Here is a 17,912-nt window from a genome sequence, read left to right on the forward strand (position 1 = left end):
AGGAGAATGCTGTGGAAAACCGTGTCAAAGGCTTTACTAAAGTCCAGGTAGACCACATCCACAGCCTTTCCCTCATCCACTAGGCAGGTCACCTGGTCATAGAAGGAGATCAGGTTAGTCAAGCAGGACTTGCCTTTCATAAACCCATGCTGAATGGGCCTGATTACCTGGTTGTCCTGTACGTGCTGCGTGATGGCATTCAAGATGATCTGCTCCATAACCTTCGCTGGCACCGAGGCAAAAGTGCTTCCCGGGTTCCTCCTTCTGGCCCTTCTTGTAGATGGGCGTCACATTTGCTAACCTCCAGTCAACTGGGACCTCCCGTCAGCCAGGATTGCTGATAAATGATGGAAGGTGGCTTGGTGAGCACTTCCGCCAGCTCCCTCAGTACCCTTGGGTGGATCCCATCTGGCCCCATAGACTTGTGTGTGTCTAAGTGGTGGAGCAGGTCGCTAACCATTTCCCCTTGGATTATGGGGGCTTCATTCTGCTCCCCGTCCCTGTCTTCCAGCTCAGGGGGCTGGGTACCTGGAGAACAACGGGTCTTACTATTAAAGACTGAGGCAAAAAAGGCATTAAGTACCTCAGCCTTTTCCTCATCCTTTGTCACTGTTTCCCCTTGCATCCAATAAAGGATTAGGTTTATTCAGTACAATGAATCAAATGGCACGCCTATGCAGTTTATGCCAGGGAACATGCAGTAGAACAAGCAGTAGATTTTATTTCCTATTATTTTATACTTAGATCCTTAAATGTCCTATTTTACTTCTGTATGGTATTGCTTTCCACTTTTTTATGTTGTTTGACATTTGCCAGCTCTCTTTCATAGAGGATTCTTCTGGCCAAATCCAGAACCTGAAATTTAAAAAGGAAGGTACTCCAAAAAATATTTATTGTGGCTTTTGAGTTTTATAACTACTTTTTTTTTTTTCCCTCTTGGAAGTAATATTTGGTCCTCTTTGTATTTCCAAATATAATAGCAACATCATTTTAATGCGGGGATATCGCGAGAAGAATGGTTTGGCAAGAGAAGGAATATTTCTAAATGAGATCCCAACAAGAATATTTCTGGCTAAGCTTGGTTTTGGAACATGCTATCTAAACCCTTGAATTTCTGGGAGGCTTGGAGTTTCCCTCTGGTGACTCACACATGTTTAACAGAATAAAATAAGAAATTCATCAAAATTAGCTTTGCTGCTGTTTTTAGCTATGCGCTATACAGTTCAACGTAGAACATACAAAAGTGTCCATGACAATAATTATTCCTACCTCTAGATGTAGTTTTAACACCATAATTGCTGTTTCAGATATAAAACGTCCAGCCGGGTTAATGCATCTTTCTAAACAGAAGGATCTTTACCCTGCTGTCAAGTCATAGATCCCCTGTCCTACCATTCACAGTATGACCACCTTCACTTCAGTTAAAATATCTTAACAAATCTGGTGTATACTTAGAGCTAAGCATGTAGTTCAAGTGGGCATAAAACACTTCAGAGTACCGCAGAATGGGAAATGTGGCAGGCATCTTAAGTGACTTAAGAGATGTTTTCACTCCTGCATCATTTGCACTGGGGAAGCTTCACTGTAAGTCAGGAAAAAGCAAACCTAAATATGAATTGCTATGGACAGAATGACCCTAAGCAACAAGAGAGTCCCCAAACTAAATACAATTCACTTCGCTGTTTCAAAGTACCATTAAGATGCAGAATTAGAAACATCCATTTGTTGTTCTTTTTATAGCACAGCCAAGTGACTTGGAATTTTAGCTTGTCCCTGCCAAGGATTGCTCAATTTCGAACAAAAAGTCCTCCACTATAATGTTAAAAAAGCACCAACCATCAATTGAATGCTAATCTTTATATTCTATGATACATCACTCCAAGAATGTTACCATTAAAAAATGTGAATTCTATTTTTCATAAGTGATGGATTATTGTACCAAGCTGTGTATTTTCCAGTAAAGTGTCCTTTTATTTGTCCTGTGTGATTACTAGTTTGTGGAAGTATGTGTGGGGTCATTTTAGTGCTGTGGGAAAATGGAGCACTCTTCTGTTAAAATCAGTAGTGAAATCAGAAGCAAACTATGCTCTGATCATCATAGGCATGTGTTTAAATATTGCTTTCCTTAATTGGCTATGTTCTATTTACTTAAAATGAACAATTTGGCAAGTTTTTCTCCCTTGACAACAGCAAAGCATAAACCATTTTATAAGTTTGGCTGTTAAAATCAGATTTGTAATGTAAACCACAATATTCCAGGGTTGTTACTGTTGCTTAACCAGTTATTTTAGCTTGCCATTGTTTTATAATTGTGCACCTTTAAATATTCTGGTGCTGTTTATAACTTATGCAAAACTTCTTGCTACAAAATAGCCCAATAATATTGATGATAATTTTCTTTTTGCTCTCTCTCTCTTTCCTTGGTTTCCCTATGTGCAGATCACTGCATTACAGGGGAGATTCAGTCTGGATGGGGAGATTGGGGAGCATCTCTGTAACGGCAGCTAAACTATCCAGGGTACTATTTAGAAATTTCGTCAGAGGGACAATAGACCAACTTCTGCAAGTTCAACTTGTGGAGAATACTGTTTTGGTGGATTTATTTATTTATTTGTTTGTTTTCAAGAGAAGATGGAAAGCTATTCTTTCCTCAAAAAGCAGAAGCCGTCCCTCTCTCAGCCGGAGGTCCTTGCCAGGGAAGGCTATAGAGCTCCGGCTGTCCCATTTTCCTGCTCAGCATCTGGGGGAATGGGCAGGGTGAGAGCACGCAGGACACAGGATAAGGGTTATTCAAGGGTGGTGGGGCTCAGGTGATTTGTTAGAAAACTTCAAAAATCTGCATGTTCAGGGAAACCTTTGGAGAAAGTCTTCCCATGGCATCACTGCTGCTTCTGTAGCATCCAGCCTCGCGTGTTGAGTTTCTCCTTCCTACTAATACTGCCTATTTTGATAGCTGTGATGGTGCCCTGTAAGCACCTCAGCAGAAAAAAAAGTTAAATGGATGCCTTTGAAACTTCCTCCAGGGGATTTTCTGCAGCTGGCTTCTATGTCTTTTTGACGCAGAGCAGGAATAAATTGAGCTCAAAATGTTTCTCAGTTTGGTAAATGCCTAAATTTAATAAAATATAATCATTAGGACAGGAATACTTTTCTTTCCATAAATTAATGCATCTTGCACACATTTCATGGCATATAGCCATGTTTTCTATAACTGCATTAAATATATATATAACGCTTAATCCATCTTGGCAAGAGGATTCAGTCCTTCACTAGTGGTGTAACCATCCATCCTTTCTCATAACAAGTAGTATACAGCTAATAGTGCATAGCACACTTTGAGTCCAGAGTTTTAGTTGAAAAATCATCCATGTGAAACTTGTGGGATTTGTGAACATTTCATGAGTAAACTGGTCACCATCCAAATACTTATGGGCAATAAATAATACAACTCTGTGAATAACCAGCAGAGTGAACTCATCATGTTTATTCACAAAAGTATTAATCAGATGTTTTGTACTATCCAAGCAGCTACACTGCTGACCTACCGCATGATTTTACTAGGGTGGCTACGGCCATTATTTTCGAAGGATATTTCAGCAAACTACTATTGGTTTAAAAATACTGTTTCACTGAAACTTTTTCTTTTGATTTTCTTTAGTTTTCAGGCTGAACTACAGTGCCTCTGACACAAACGACAGAAACCGAGTTAAAAGCAGGTTAAAGAAGTTCATCTCCCGAAGACCCTCCTTGAAAACATTGCAAGAAAAGGGACTTATTAAAGGTGTGTTTGGTCTTATATATTCTTTTGGAGTAAAAAGTAAAAATTCACAAATTAATTTTTCATTCTCAGTTAAATGAATAAGTGCACTGGATAAATACTTCTTAGATATGGTTTTCTTGCTGTAAAACTCATAAAACTTACACTGCTGAACTGTAAAGAAAAAATCAACATATGGTTACATCTATCTCTGTGCTATCTGACTACTACTTCAATTTTTCTGCTTTGGTGTGCATGTGGTAGAAGCCCCTCCATTTAACACAGGCACTCACCATGCACGTTGCAAATCGACGTGCTGCACAACTCCATTTCTTTTTAAGAAAAGAATGTTGATATAGTTTTATATTTTAGAATCCAAAATAGGAACTTCAGATGCTGTGCTGTCTAATTTGTTTTCTGAGGTAGGCTGGAATACTTTCTGCTGTCTTCTCTCATTATTTTTCTAACTTGCCAACAAAATAATTTTTTAACAATTTAAAATATGTACCAATGAACAATAAATGCTTTGAATCTGTGATTTTTTTCCTACTCCAATTTCTTGATAAGTTGGTCAGCCATCACTTTCACATATCCTTAAAAAATTGTTTCTTCGATAAAACGTGTTTCTTAGTTTATCCAAGGAGTAAGCGTTTTGCTAAGAAGCCGGTAGTTAACTTGAAGGCGGTAGCATTCTGACCACTAATAAACAAGCAAAGCCATGTTTTCAAATATTGTCTGGAATGATGCTTTAAAAATTTACGCACTCCCAAATTATTATGTGTGAAACCCACAACTGCACATGCAAATTGACTAGAAAGAGGCATTTTGCCAACAGCCCCTGTCAATCTCTGGAGTGTGAGTTTTCCAGTGGTGTGTCAAAAGTGGCAAGGGGTGTTGCTAGTCCATATTAAACTTGTCTGTCCTGAGCCAAGAGATTGACCCCAGCCAGCAAAAGCTATAGCAGCCACAAGAGTTAAACACCAGCTGGGCCCATGTCTGAAGAGGAGGAGAAGATTTTATGAATTAAGTTCTTATGTTTCAGATATATGCAGAAATGTTCAGTGCAATGTTGCTTACTGTAAGGAAGTCTTCGTTATATGAAATCATTATGTGCCTTAGTGATCGGCTTCTGCTTCTAACTGCCACAGAAACTTTAAAAAATTGTCATTTATACATAAGTATATATATGCGAGGTGTGCACACTCACACACCAAACTTTCAGGATCTGTCCTTACACATTCATAGTGTCTGATTTCAATACATTGGAGGGTTTTGCCTCTTTGAAGTACTCTGTGGGTTGAGGGTGGGATTTGAATGCATCATATTAGTTTGTTTCAGTTATTACAGTAATAGAGGAGTAATTTATAGTCTTTTAATTTCTGGATTTAAGGGGGTTTTTTTTTTCGTTTAATAAAGTGTGGCTGATGAATCTCCTGCGGTGTTACATAGGGATCAGATGTGATCCGGGCTAACAAATCCAGATTCATTAGCATAACTCAAATCCATCCTCTAATATATCTCTCTAGGAAAGCCAGATGCATTTGGTTTTGGCTACAGTTGCACTAAGCTCTTGATTCATAAACATAGCTTGGTTCTACCTGGGATACTCTTCCAAGGATAACGAAGATGCACTATTTGTGACACAGTAATTCAGAATTGGTACCCGGCACAGTTTTATTACCAGACTAATGTTACCATGAAGAAAACATGTTAGTTATCTACCATGAAGTTTCATTAGGATTAGGTTTTGGCCATGCAAATGAGGCAGGATTCGTTAGCACGGCTTAATTCCAATCTACGGTAAGTCTATGTGAAATGCTCATTTGATAAGGTTCCTTCATTGTCTTCACCCGAGTTTATCCCTTAATCTGTTAAAATGTTATGAAAATGCAGTTGCAGTGCTTATACAGAGACCACTTTTAAATGTTAATTTTTAGGCTCACATTAGAATATTTTTAAATCACAAAATGCAACCATCCAGATTAAAAATGAAAAGCTTGCCAAATTTTGTATTATAAGATGCATCTATTTATTTTTCTAAGGTACTTAAATGGTTGCAGAAACCTCTCAAAACTATTTATTTGCTCGTTTCTTGAGGGAAAAAATGCTAACCAATTTTTACAAGAAAAAATTCCTCCAGCTCTGAGAACATGCATACTAACTTTTATCCCATAGGGAAATACTTCTGTCAGAATTGTAAATCCCTTAAAATAGGGGCTCGTAATAAAAGTGTGTCTAAAGCCTTGCAGGACATCTCGGTACCGAATTTCTGACAAAGAGCTGTTCTGTGTGCTAGTGAAGAATTGGTATAAATACCTGTGAAGCGTGTGGTGTTAATTACTCCAATGCAGTGGCACTGTAGGTGCTGTGAAAACCTTCACTTTTCATCAAGTGCTATTCATATTTGCCAGGGGCACTATAAAGCTCTCAAATCTATATTGATTTTTTACATTGTATGTCACATTGGAACCAAAACTCCAATAAATTTAACACGTAAATTATAGTCATGAGTAAATACATTTTAAGGTGGTAAGTTCACTTAAACACAGTTCTGTGCTCTGTTAGTCACTGATGTGTACACACTTGGCCAGAAGACTCGACACATTTCTCCACATTAACCAAATTTGGGAATACAGGCTTCAAAATTAAATAGCAGTTTGATCTCCTGGGGTACTTTGTTCTGCCAACACTGTTATCAGAAAATCTAGAAATAATGTGATTGTCATTTAACTCTTAACAAAACTTTGTTTATGCAGAATGTAGCAAATATCCATGTAGTAAGTAAAGTAGGTAGTTAACAAATGAGAAGAATAAGAAGTAGGAGGATAATAATCGGACAAGGGAATGTAGCAGACCAATGTGTTAATGTTAGTTGCATGTTGATCTGAAAATGAAGACGCGCTGATGCTTTACGTGACAAAAAGTTATTTTTGTCATTGCTGTCCCATTTGCTTTCTAGTCTTCTGCATAAAAGAAGCCAGAATGGGAACAGCACATTGGCTCCATTCATTGGGGCTTTTCATGCTCCAGCGAGAGCTCTAATGAAGATCGTCAGTCCTTCTCGTTCCATCTCACTCATGCTTACACAAACTATCTTTGGTCTAGAAACATTCTGAACTGCTTTTGAGATGATGTGTAATACAGTATTTCTGCATAACGTGTATGTGTCTATATATGCACACTTATGTTCGTATATATCCACACATGCACGCAAACCTAGAAATAGTAAATAAGAGGCATGTTCCATGTCTGCCATTTTAACAGTGTTATTTCGAGAATAACTGTGTTCAAATTTATATGCTAGGGCAGGGGTCTTCAGTTCCTCGGGATTGAAATATTCTCAGAATTTACAGAATCTGCACTAATATGCTAGAAAAATAATATATAAATCTTCTCTTTTAAAACTACTTTATAGTCTATAATTGAACTTTGATCTTTATGTTTGAGCTTTGTCATGATTTAATATTACCCAAAATGAATTGCCAACCTTCAACTTGCTATTGGCCTGCTAACTTCCTGATTTCTGAGCCTTTCTAGTCCACACACACAAGAAAAAAAAAGCTTCTGTGAAACTGATTTTAAAGCTATGGTGGTTGTGTTGGTAATAGACTGTCACAAAATACACTTTCAGTAAATGGTAAAAAAGCATGAGTAACAACACAACATAAATGTCACTGTGGAAAATGAGGAAAATGCAGCTATGCAGCTGGCAAGAAATTAATCTAGGTTTTTAGGGCTGGATTTTTTTTCCCCAAAAGCTAGACACTGAAGGAACTTCAATGAATTTATTTCTTAAGTTAAGTTAAGGCAAAAACCAAACCAGCATAAAAATTGGAATGGTTACAAATGTTTCAAGATGAAAATAAAAGCCACTCAATTGCTAGTGAAAGGAACTAGCTGTGATTTGGCTTGATAGCCTATAGAACAGGGCTCAGCATATGTTGGTGGTTGTGCAGATAGCAGCACAGAGATCACCAAGCATTTTCTTTCCAGACAAGGGAAAACATCTTTATTGTCTCATATGTCTCAATGGACCTTGGAGGAGTTCAATCTAATGAGTGTAATGCTCATGAGAAGTCCAGAAGAGTAGATTAAGACTTACTTGATGTGTTCTGTAATTCTTCTGGGTTATGCAGGAATTTAGCAAGTGATCTGGTGCCCATAATAATTTAGGGAAAGTTAGGAAATGTTTCCTTTGACTTGCAGGGACAGTGGGTCACAAGGGTATTTCTTTCTTTCTCTGACCACTACGTGGACATTTGGAAGTACGTTTCCCAAACCCTGTGGATGGCCAAACACTGGACAAAGTGATTTTTTTTTCCTTTGACAAGGTGGTCAGAAATAATTCAGATAATTTGAAAATATCTCATTTTTGGAGACCTGTTTTGAGGACTACAGCAGACTCACTCTCTTTAAATTCAAATGAGCTCTTGTCCCCAGTAAAACACCATCATTTTCAAAAAGAGACCAGTGTCTGCAGCACTCTCTATTTTTCCTTTTTCTGAGAATGTGAAACAAATCTGGTAACTCGTATGCCACTTAATAGTAACTGTTCACAAATGTAATTTTTTTTTTAAATTGATGACCACCACAGATCAACGATATATAGTAAATCTCCAAGTTAAAAGGACTGGCAAGATTCCCAGCTAGCATAAATCAGGGGAGCTCCACTGACAACCTCGCTGACTTCAGTCAGCTGAGGACCTGGCCCACTTATTGTAAAAGCGTCGTGGCATTATTTGGAGCCCAGTCTGGGATCAGCATCATTTTAATGTCTGGCTTAATATGTCTGACTCTACAGATTGAGCAGCTAGAAGAAGTCACCTTTCAGAATATGGCCCTTTCCAACCACATCCTTTCCCCCTCCAAAAATTCACTGCTATAGTGCCTACTGTTCTGTCCCTCTCTCTGTGTATTCCTCTTTTATTTTGCCTTTTCATTCTCTTTCCCGCTTTCCCCTCCCAACATTCAAACAGATACAAAGAAAACAACCAACTTAGGTGTTGATACAAAGCTCTGGTAGTCCAACAGTTCGAATCCAGACGTAGCACAGTTAACTCTGCTCCTGGAAAGCACTGAATTACATAGATGTAATTCACGTTTCTAAAAACTTGGGCATTACACCATTATACCTTCTCCTCTCCTGTCAGAATTTGAGCTTCTCCCCAAGAAATGGGAATATTAGCCATGCCCTCCCCTGTTTTTTTTTTTTAATAAAAAACACTGAAGTATGAGTTCTTTCCAAGTGTGGCCACATCTCATCCATGTGCACCAAAAACAGTTAAACAATGACATTCTCAGTGAGGATGTGGCTTTAGTGACTTTGTTTTAATTGTTTCTTTTCCAGAAGTATTGTCTCCCATAGACTAGATTTCTGCAGCTCAGAATTAGTGGCTTTGCTGCAGCCTGCAAGAGCTACTCAAAAAAAAGTAGCTCTGTCAGGCTCAGGGAAAACTTGAAGCTCACCAGAACGAGCAATTCATTGCAGCTGTAATCATCATTTTATATTATACAACTTGTGAATGTCCATTCCCTCCTCTTCTGATGTCTCATTTTATATCCATGTGCAAAGCTGTCACACACCCCACCATCTTAAATAGAAAGTTTAATGCGCAGATATCAGGGATGTGTAATGTAAACCATACCACCAAACATATTATGAATATATTGCTCTTCTTAAAAATGCTTGTTGGTTTTTCATACTACAGTATTGACTAACTGTCCGTGTTTGATGTATGGTTTACCAGCCTGATGTAGACTTATGGTTAGAGCTTAACTTGTTAGTTCTGCTTTTGCAGCCAATTCAGAATAACTACAGATGCCCCAAGATATTAAAATTGACTGCTCAAATGGACTCAGTGTGGGAGTTTCATTGGTTTTAAATTGATAACAGCTGAAAGAGTGAATGATTAAAGCTGTATATGGGCATAGTATGCAGCTCCTTTGTACAAGCTCTTGTGAACAGAATCCACTGTATGGGAATTGCCTTTGTTCTAATAAAAGATATTTCTGAACAATTGTTAGTTTAAATTTTTAAATGATGAAACAAGAGCATTTCAGGAGCCTATAGAGGAAATAATTCCTGAGAAACTGGAATAACTCTGAGAAGATAAAGTGGATTTCTATTCAGAGGGGAGCATTTAAAGTTAAGTAGCATTCCATAAGGTGGTAATTGTGTCTATTTCCCAGGCATTTGAGTTAAATAAGCTGGATAGGAAACATAAACTGTCATAACAGGAGGTTAGGAGTGTTGTGTACATCTTTTTTTTTCAAGTCATAAAAAATGAAGTTTTGAAGGGCCTTATCATAAATAAATCAAACAAAGGTCTTTTTGCTTCTTTTATCCCCTTGGGAGTAGTTCTTATTTTTTGAAAAAATGTCCTGGTTAGTTTCCCCTTAAAGTAATTTTAAAATATATATACACACCTATAAAAGAATAAGAAAATAATATTTTAATCTTAGTTACACATAAATCTAGTTTACACAAGTTAGTAATTTGCCATTCCTATAATTCCTTGTTTTCAAAATACTGCACAAACAAATCTTAACTGAGTTTTCCTCAACTATCCCTGTGACCTCTAAGAGCGTAAATATGGCAGTGTAACTACTGCCATTCCCATGTTGATGTACAAAAACAGATCCAGCAAAAAATCAATTGACTAGAGAGAGTCACGGAGTTTGCGGTTCAGGAGTACCCAGAATTCAGAGTATTTGGATGACTCATGAGATCATGTACTTATAAATACTCATGAATTTCTAGAAAGCGAAAAGAAAATCCAAAGCAGTTGTGTGTCGTTGTTTTACCATAGTCTTTTCTGATGCCCAGCAACTATTAATGCTGATTTGCTGCCCCTTCCATTCAAGACAAAAATCCTGAGTGCCTATTTGCTAAAGAAGAGGAGTTTTAAAGCTTAACTGCAGGATACAGAATGTGACTATATCCGTATACCGAAAGGTATATAAAATGAGGTTAAACATTTTGCTGAAGTTACAGAATCTGCACTTAGAAAAGAAGTAAAGGACTAGGTGAGAATTGTAAAAGAGTTTCCAGCCTTTTCAAAATTTCCTCCCAGGAATACCAAGTGTTCTGCATTTATACTGGGGATTGAAAGAGTAACTGCAACATAATCCTGGAAGTTGGTTATAAAGTGGTTATAACAGAGAAGAGAAGCTGCTGAAAACCCATGCATTAATTTTGTTTCAGTTCTTCATGTATTGCCATCTAAACACAGTGCAGTTCTTTGCCTGTTTTGCTTCTGAAAGTGTTTACAAGTGTCTTTGTCCACCAAAAAAGATACATTTTTACTTCTTTTTAACATAATTTACATTAGAGACCATTCCATATTATGCAAAGAGTTTGACAGGTCTTTGCTAAAATTTTACAAAACAATTAAGATGTCAAAAGAGGAAGTGGTAGTACATTTTAATCATAAATCTCTGTATATATAATTACCACTGAAGGCAGCTATAAATGTTTTATGAAGAAAATGTAACCAGACTGTGCTTTGTCAGAAACATAACCCCAAAACATGTAACAGACTGTTCGCTAATGCTTAACGCCGCACATGCACACAACCTTCTTCGGTGTAGTTCTGTGAACCCAGTCCTCCATCCCTTCTGCAGCCGAAACTCCGACTAACTTAAATTCAGGCTTTGATGTACTCTACCAGAATGCAGATCACAGGCATTGGGAGGTGCTGGAATAAACTTCGCTGGTACATATCAAGAAGTCCAAACCATCCCGTGCACCCACCTTGTTTCCCTGATTGTTCCCTACTCTGGGGTATTAGGGAAGAAAAGGCAATTGAGTTGCTCTTGCAATCTGAGCTTAGTAAGAAATCGTGTTGATTAACGATAGGAAAGTGAAGCTCCTTGCAAAGCAGAAAATAAACAAATGGCTTTTGACCTGCTGGTGACAAAAAGGTGCGCTGCTTGGAGGAAGAAGCACTCAAACTGATTATGGTGGAAGATGGTGGGACTCGTTATGGAGGAAATGTCCTGTACCGTGGGAGCTGTAAAGGACAGCGGGAGCTCCTGCTGTTCTGCAAAGGAGCGTGCTTGTTGGATTTGCTGTGCAGAGCCCAGGCTTGTGCTAGCACCCATCAGCTAGCTATACAAAAATTTTCAAAGCCTCTATGCCAATTTCCAAAATGTAGTACTCTGTTGAAATGCTATATGGAGACTGTCTCTTTGGATAAATGATGATAGTACATTCCTATTGTTTGAGCATTTAACTGGCTCCTATTGAGTAGTTTCTCTCATCTGTTTGATTCATTTTGCTTCTAGCTGACAACATCCCCATTACTGATTGCTCTTTTCATAATTTCTCAAACATATAGAGTGGAAATGAGGTGGAGGAAGCTAATTACTAATCTGAGGAATTTAACCTGCTTGTACAAATATGTTTTAAGATCAACATTCAACGTTGATCAAAACTTTGAAATTATAAAACCCAAAAAGTAGCATTATTTAGTTAAATACTTATTCATCAAGGAAACAACACAGATCGCAAATTAAAATTGGTGTAAGATATGCAATCCTCATCAAAAGACATCTATTACCTTCCATTTTTTAAACAGGTAATTTGATGACAAAAAAACTCCTGTAAAGATGAGATGAAGTTGTACTAAGTCCTAATGATGCAAAGTAATGAAGCCTTTGCGCACTTATGGTACTTTATGACAAGAGTGAAACTTGGTATGCGTGGAAGAGACAGGCTACCTGGCAATATGAGTTTCAAGGTTGGACCATCAGTTAATATCAAGCAGGATTTTGGATTCAACAAGATATGGACCTGTATCTCTAGAATTGCCTTCACTTTTTTATGGTAGGTCCAAGCAATCTCCAGAGACCTCCAAGCCTTAGAAAGGTCAAGGTCAAGGTATAAATGGCAACTGAAACTTGAACCCAGGGGGAAGTATCCAAGTGCTACGGGCAACAGATATTAAGAGATTTGGGGTTGTGGCAGAAGATAACGACCACTAGGACTCAAAAAAGATTTCTTTCCAACTTTGTCTGTCCATCTCTGATAGCCGAGTTTTTAATATGCAAACTCAGAAGAGAGAAAATTCCCACTACTAATAATATGCCTTAATGTATTTTCCTCTTTTTTTCTAAATGCAGATCAAATTTTTGGCTCCCATTTACACTTGGTTTGTGAGCATGAGAAATCTACAGTCCCCCAGTTTGTAAGACTGTGTATAAAAGCTGTTGAAAGAAGAGGTGAGTACCTTAATATTTAACATTATTTTTTTCTCTATTAGTAATCAAAACTTTAACCTTGTAACTCTGCTCGAATTGCCAGGGCAGGCAGGCGGTTCAACTTATAATATAGTTATGAACTGAACTATATCACCTTCTGTATCTTCATTTTCTTTATATGATGAGACACTAATAGAACCCATTCATGCTGATTATTCCTTATATTTTGTTTGACATGTTGTTGTTTTAGTCTTTCTCTGGGTAAGAAAATGCTAACCATCAATAAAATGTCAGTAACTTTCATTCTGAAGTCTCTGGTGAGCGTAATGCCAATACTTTCTCCTAAGTCCTGAATTGTATTCAACCAAAATAAATGTTATTCTAGTGTGACCATATTTTTTTTAATGCGTGTGGGTGTCTAATTTTTCCAGTTATTTTAAAAAGCCATAATATCGTAAGAATATTGGAAGGAGTATTCATCCTCATTAGAAGTTTTGATTAATTTAATAAGAAGGATTGTCTTGGTATAAAAGGATGTGCTTAACACCGTTGCCTGCCTTCCTTTCTTCAGAGTGTATCTTCTCTCATTGAAGGTCATTTTCTTTGGAAGGTACATGCGGTAGATGCAGAATCTTAAAATGTATTGTATAAAAATGTGAGGCTTCATCACCATCTGTTACAAGTTTACAACTTGTTCCAGGGATCTGGGGAAACATATATCTTGCAAAAGATAGAAAATTTATTTTCAGAATAAGGCTGGGTGAACCCATTGTCACTGCCATATACTGGAGTCTCAGAACAAGAGAACCAATGAAAAATAAAAAGATACTTAGACCATTAACCACAAAGGAAAAAGCTATTTTAATTCCATCATTGTTACCTGGTTTTATAGTGAAAGGTGCAATAAAACTACCCTGGAGTTTCAAACTCTGGGAAATTCATGCTTTAATTATACAGCAAAGAGAGCACTGGGATATTATTATTCCCAGAATGATTGGCAGGAAATCGGAGACTAACAAACTGGAGTTCGTTCAGTAGGGGGAGATAGTAGCATTGGTTTTTTGGACAAAGGCTGGAAGCTGGCTAAAGAAAGACAAAGAAAGGGGAGAAATGTGTGAAGGGACTATTAATAGAGGAGGAATTGTGAGGAGAAATTCAGAACATGAAAAGGAAAGGCAGAGATTAGATTATAAAAATGCCACGCCATGCAGAACATGTCTAATTGACTGTTCAGTTACGAACTTAGCACAGGTTCTCCAAAAGATGCACTAGATATTTCATAGATGTTTTGCGGTGTCTGACCACTCCTCCAGGAGAAGTGAGACCAGAGGTCTCTGCACTGCTGAACTGTAATAGAAAAATCCAAGAAACCTAATTAGATGTTTATTGTCTGTGTGATTATCAGAGAAAAGTTCACGGAAGAAAATGAAAATACCACTGTTTCTTCAAAGGAGTTCATCCTTCGTAGTATTGCATTATTGTTCTTGTGTTCCCTTCAAACTTGCTGTGACTTAGAGAAGTCTACCCCTTTTAGTTAGTCTAATATGTAAATAAAAGCTAATCATATGGCATGAGATAAAAATTTCATTTTATCACTGTATTTATGAGTTTATGTTTGATATACATTTTTTTCTATTATCATTTTCTTGGATTAAGATTCTTGCATTTACTCACATTCTATTTACTCAAAGTGTTGTTTTTACTAAGTTCTGGCATAAACTATCTCAGGACAGCAGTAATTTATGTGAAGCTAAGTCCAATGTTTATGCAAGCTTCTGATGACATTTTATACCGGGGTTGGTATTAGGAAGCAGTATGTGGAGGTGCCAAGTCTCCCGGCATGGCTGAGACTCAACAGATCTGAAGCCCTCCTCTTAATGGCCAGATATGCCTCCAGCCAAGATATTCAACTGCAGAGTCATGGGAAATACTTATGTACCAATTATGGGAAAGGCACATTTAATGAAAACTGTATGTTTACTTTCATAGTCTTAGTAAGATGGCCTAGATACTCAGTACAGCTGGCATATTGGCTGTTGTAGAAAAGCTTTTTTTCCTATTTAGAAAATATATCATCTACATACTGTAACTGTACCAGAAATGTTACTTGCATGCTCCATTTAAGATAAAGGATTATTAGGAGAAAAGACCTTAGGAGACTAACCCTAAATGTTACTTACAAAATATTCATACTTTGCTGAACAGCTGTGTTCTTATTTATCAGCACATGGATTTAATTATTATTTACCTATTGATTTTCTATTTGGTTTTTTATTATTATTTTTAAAATGTTATTTCTGTGCACAGAAGGAAGGTCTAACAGTGATCTGAATAAACCGTACTAATTAGTACATTTACCTGTGTAGATGAGGTTACATACAATAGCCAACTGTAGTAATGTTCTCCCACAGATTAAAAATGTAGAGGGTGTCATTAACTGTTGGCAAGATTTCCTGTTCGGTTACACTATTTTTAAATTAATAACTACATTGAAATCAAAGGAATCATTCTGAAATTATTTTGCTGCAACTTAGATCAGATTTTGGTTATTTATCCTCTAGGCTACTGTTTGCTTATTCACCATTTCAGGACAGAGATGCTTTATAACGTTTAGTCCAAAAATTCTCACACCATAATGCATATTTATCTATCTGACAAGGATTCACTTGTTCAAGAGTGAATTCCATTTTTCCAGCCTCTTTTGCTATTTGTAGTTCTTGAAATAGGACTGGGAGGCAGAAGGTCTTTCTAGATTTACTCAGCCATCTTGCAGAGATGGTAGTGGAGTTTAATAATGAGAGTCAATAAAAATGTGCCCGTTCTTGTAAACTTGCAAGGCAATTGTCACATTAATTCTTTTTTTTTTTTTTTAAGCAAGCTCAGTTTTTTTTCTTTATTCTTCCTGTATTATTTATTCATTCATGATTTTTGATGAACGTCTTGTCCCGAGTATTTAGCTATACAGACCTGCGCCACTGAAGTCAATAGTATCCAGGCAAAGAGCATTGCGCTCTTGGTATTTAATGCAATGTCCTAAATAGAAAACAACTCCCACGTATAGGATGTGACCTAGTGAAGATAAGTGAATAATTCTGAACCATGCAATGATCAGATTGAAGAAATACAGTGGCTACTCAAAGATGTTTAACATTTCTTAACTCTCGACTTTCTCAGGGTCTTGGAGGGAAACTTTTTCACGGAACAATGTATTCCTTGTTTTTTCTGTGTAGTCTTTTACTTTGCCATCAACATCTACCTCGGATGTAGCTCGGGCTTTTCTGGGACTATCTGTTGACTTGCCTTTTTCAATCTGTATTCCATGCCTTTTCTTCTCCCCAGAAAGTGTCTGATAGGTAGCCCTGACCCTGAGCTGAGCAGCGCAGCAGGGAAAGCCTGGGACAATCCTCCCAGTGTACTATAACTCACATTCTGTGCGCTCCTGCCAAGGGTGGGGCCCATTGCAAGATTTTTGGTGCTTCTAGGCCAGATATTATTTCCAGTCATTTCTTGAGTCGCCTATTTATTTTGTTATCCACGACCCTTTAAAAGTGCTGGCTGTTTTTTTGCTTTTTTTTTTTTTTAAATGTGAAAGGCATGAGTAGAACGCATAAAAAAAATAAAAATATCAGTCTGAATTGTACCTAAATAAAATGCCATCTAGTACTTCTCATAGTAAAGTTTTATCGTGTGAATACAGTCTGATACTAAACTCTTTTCCAGGGATGATCATTTGTCTGTGTGTCTAATGACAGAGTAAATGAACACCCCGAGCAGTCAGTATCCTAAACCTGTTGAGGGTATCCAGTGTAGCCTAGGTTTTGTAAAGAAATACAGCACTAATGCTCCAGGGAAATATAATTTAACTTTCATCTCTCTTTTGAAACGTCCTTCATTTTCTCCCTCCATTCCCAAATCCAAGTTAGCATTCTCAAATCAGCCTAAATGACTTGAAAAATGACACTGCAGGCAGCAAAGCTGATGATTACAGGTACCATTTCCATTCTAAACTGGACATTACAGACATTGTTTTCTGTTGCTTTTCTTGGAGCACAGGATGCTCTGACAGGAATGATACACAAAATTACATATTTGATTCAATGCCTAAAAGCCACCCTGGGATCCATAACCTTGCTTAAAGATTTAAGAAAGACCTTTAGTCCACTTCTGAGAAGGTTCTTAGCTTAGAAAACTTTATCTTTCAACTTTACTTCTTAGCAGCTGTTATGTTTTTTTGCTGTCGTTTGTTTGACAGGATCCAGTTATAGGTTCCGATGTCTGTTTAAAGAAACAGGGAGGTTGTTGGCTTTAAAATTCCCTTACTGCTTGTGTGTTCAACATTTTCCCAGGCTTTTCTACATAGTTTGCCAAGTAAAGGGACTGACCTTTTGTAGCAAACACTTTTTCATTTCTAAATGCTCACTTTGATTTTTGTCCCATTTTATGCTCATTCCAAACTGTTTACAACCCACTAAAAATGACTGTGAATTATATGTTTGTGTAATGGATTCCTTTTGTGGTCGGAGTGGAATGTTTACTTTGAACAATTAGTTATCTTTGGGCAGATTATAGTGACCTGAAAAAAGAATGGCTAAAATTATTATAGTACCTTAACTATTTCCTTTTGTTATCTTCTCTGTTCAATGTATTATTTACTGGGTTTCATTGCTCTGAGCCCCAGTGAACAAATCATGTTAAATAAGAGCGGTGACAAAAAATCCCTGAGCGTATGGCTTTTGGTTTGGGGGGCTGATCTGCTGGGGTAGGACTGGGTACGCTAGGGAGACTTCAGACGTGACCATTAGGCTGGGTGTGCAATTTAAAGAAGACACGGTTTTGAGAGAAGTTTTAAGCGCTTGCTCTCTGAAAATCAGATTTCTTAAAGGCGTCCAAAGTTTGACACCCCAAAGCACCTAAAATCAAGACTCAGTTTGGCTTTAATGTCCGTAGCTGTGAT

At 37.4% G+C, this 17,912-nt stretch overlaps 1 protein-coding gene across 1 annotated transcript in view; it reads left to right on the plus strand.

Annotated features, from left to right (window-relative positions):
* The window catches only part of ARHGAP15 (Rho GTPase activating protein 15), a 340,420-nt gene that overhangs the window by 198,410 nt on the left and 124,098 nt on the right, over positions 1 to 17,912 (plus strand). Inside the window, exons 9-10 of the mRNA XM_009318944.1 lie at positions 3,659 to 3,781; positions 12,881 to 12,979. Coding sequence (XP_009317219.1) covers positions 3,659 to 3,781; positions 12,881 to 12,979 — 222 coding nt within the window. The remainder of the gene's footprint in view (positions 1 to 3,658; positions 3,782 to 12,880; positions 12,980 to 17,912) is intronic.

Source organism: Pygoscelis adeliae, unplaced genomic scaffold (genome assembly GCF_000699105.1).
Source record: "Pygoscelis adeliae isolate BGI_AS28 unplaced genomic scaffold, ASM69910v1 Scaffold222, whole genome shotgun sequence".
Taxonomy (NCBI): domain Eukaryota; kingdom Metazoa; phylum Chordata; class Aves; order Sphenisciformes; family Spheniscidae; genus Pygoscelis; species Pygoscelis adeliae.